This window comes from Nanorana parkeri, unplaced genomic scaffold (assembly GCF_000935625.1).
Source record: "Nanorana parkeri isolate BGI_ZX_2015 unplaced genomic scaffold, ASM93562v1 scaffold11, whole genome shotgun sequence".
Taxonomy (NCBI): Eukaryota; Metazoa; Chordata; class Amphibia; order Anura; family Dicroglossidae; genus Nanorana; species Nanorana parkeri.
In genome coordinates this window covers 1,504,974-1,506,448 of record NW_017306279.1, presented here as the reverse complement: position 1 = coordinate 1,506,448, position 1,475 = coordinate 1,504,974, and the positions used below count along the sequence as shown (strand labels likewise).

At 42.0% G+C, this 1,475-nt stretch overlaps 1 protein-coding gene across 1 annotated transcript in view; it reads right to left on the bottom strand.

Annotated features, from left to right (window-relative positions):
• The window catches only part of LOC108786480, a 12,744-nt gene extending 11,726 nt beyond the window's left edge, over nucleotides 1–1,018 (bottom strand). Inside the window, exon 1 of the mRNA XM_018555792.1 lies at nucleotides 911–1,018. Coding sequence (XP_018411294.1) covers nucleotides 911–1,016 — 106 coding nt within the window. The 5' untranslated portion in view covers nucleotides 1,017–1,018. The remainder of the gene's footprint in view (nucleotides 1–910) is intronic.
• Between the last annotated feature and the right edge of the window lie 457 nt (nucleotides 1,019–1,475).

The window sequence follows — 1,475 nt, the reverse complement described above, 5'->3', positions numbered from 1 at the left end:
AAGACAAACAAAAGGGGGGGGGGGGGGGGGGGGGGGAGGTGAGTGCCGACTGCCATGGAACTGAGGGTCAGGTTTATAAAATAGTAGTAGGTAATATTGTTTTATTTGATTTTTTAAGAGTTCTTCTTTTACATGAAGAAAACCTCTCACTTGCATACTTTCTGAATTGCTGAGTTAAAAAAAACAAAAAAAAAACCCTGACTTTTCTCTATGACATGCATTTTTTTCATAAGGTGAAAAAAATATTTGCGTGCTTTAAAGTATATGTGAATGCACCACCCCCAATTGACACTTTAATGGTGATTTTAGTATGTAAGCACCATATCCTGAAGTAATTTGTCCAAAAGAATGTCGTTTTTACCTTTTTATTCATGGGTTTATGGCTCTATCATGTGACCGCATTTTCCAACTCTGCTGCCATGTAGCAGTAGGCAGGTACTGTAAATGTCACACACAGACTGGGGATGTACGTTCCCCCATCTGTTCACTATACACCTTAGAAAGTTGTGCAGAAAGCTTTAGTATGACAGCAAGGCTTTGGGCTGGAACCACTGTCAATCAACAGGGCAAAGATAGGCTGGTGGGTGTGGAGGCTGAACATACTTTGGAAGATTATGGCCCCCAGTGCATCTGCACAGCATCCTCTATTGCTGAATGGTAAGCCCTGGCCCGCAAACTGACCATGCAAACATGGACCTGCTTCTGTGCTTTGCATAGTCAGTTTAGAACTAGGAAGACTAGGTCATGGTAGGATCAACCAGATAATTATAATGTATGCCGTCCCCAAAACACAGAGTTTTAAAGATACACATCTTATTACACATTTAGAGAAATAAAGATAAAATAAAAATGAGGTAACAGACACTTTAAGCATTAACATTTAGTGTCTTACTATGGTATACATTATTACCTTTCATTAGACCAGAGCCAGCTCCAGCGTTGAAAGCTACCATGACAATGTAGACAGCCAGAGTGAGGAAAATCAGGATGATTTTGAAAATGTTGTGTTCATACATGGTTAAACCTGGCAAAAAAAAATTTGAGACTGAAACATTAGCAAACCAAACTAAACACATACATATTATACCCTGAGTGGCCAGATTATTAGGACCACCCCATCAGTACTTCGTTGGGCCACGAGATGACTCCACGAGATGACTTCGTTGGGCCGCCTCGTGACTCCACGAGATGTTGAAAGGTGATGCGAGGAATCTGACACTGCACTGTTGCCCTTCTGTTGTCTTGTACCAGTCTTGCCACTCTCCGTTCTGCCCTAACATTGACTAGTCGCTGACGGCCACAATTCACACATTCAGACCCAGATTTTCGGCTGACAGTCCAGTCTTTAAACACTTTAACAACAGCTGCTCTTGAACATTTAACGAATTCTGCTGTTTGGCTGATACTCGCTCCTTGGCTTGAGAGCCAACAATCATCCCACGTTCAAAGGCTGTTAAATCGCGTTGTTTCCCCAT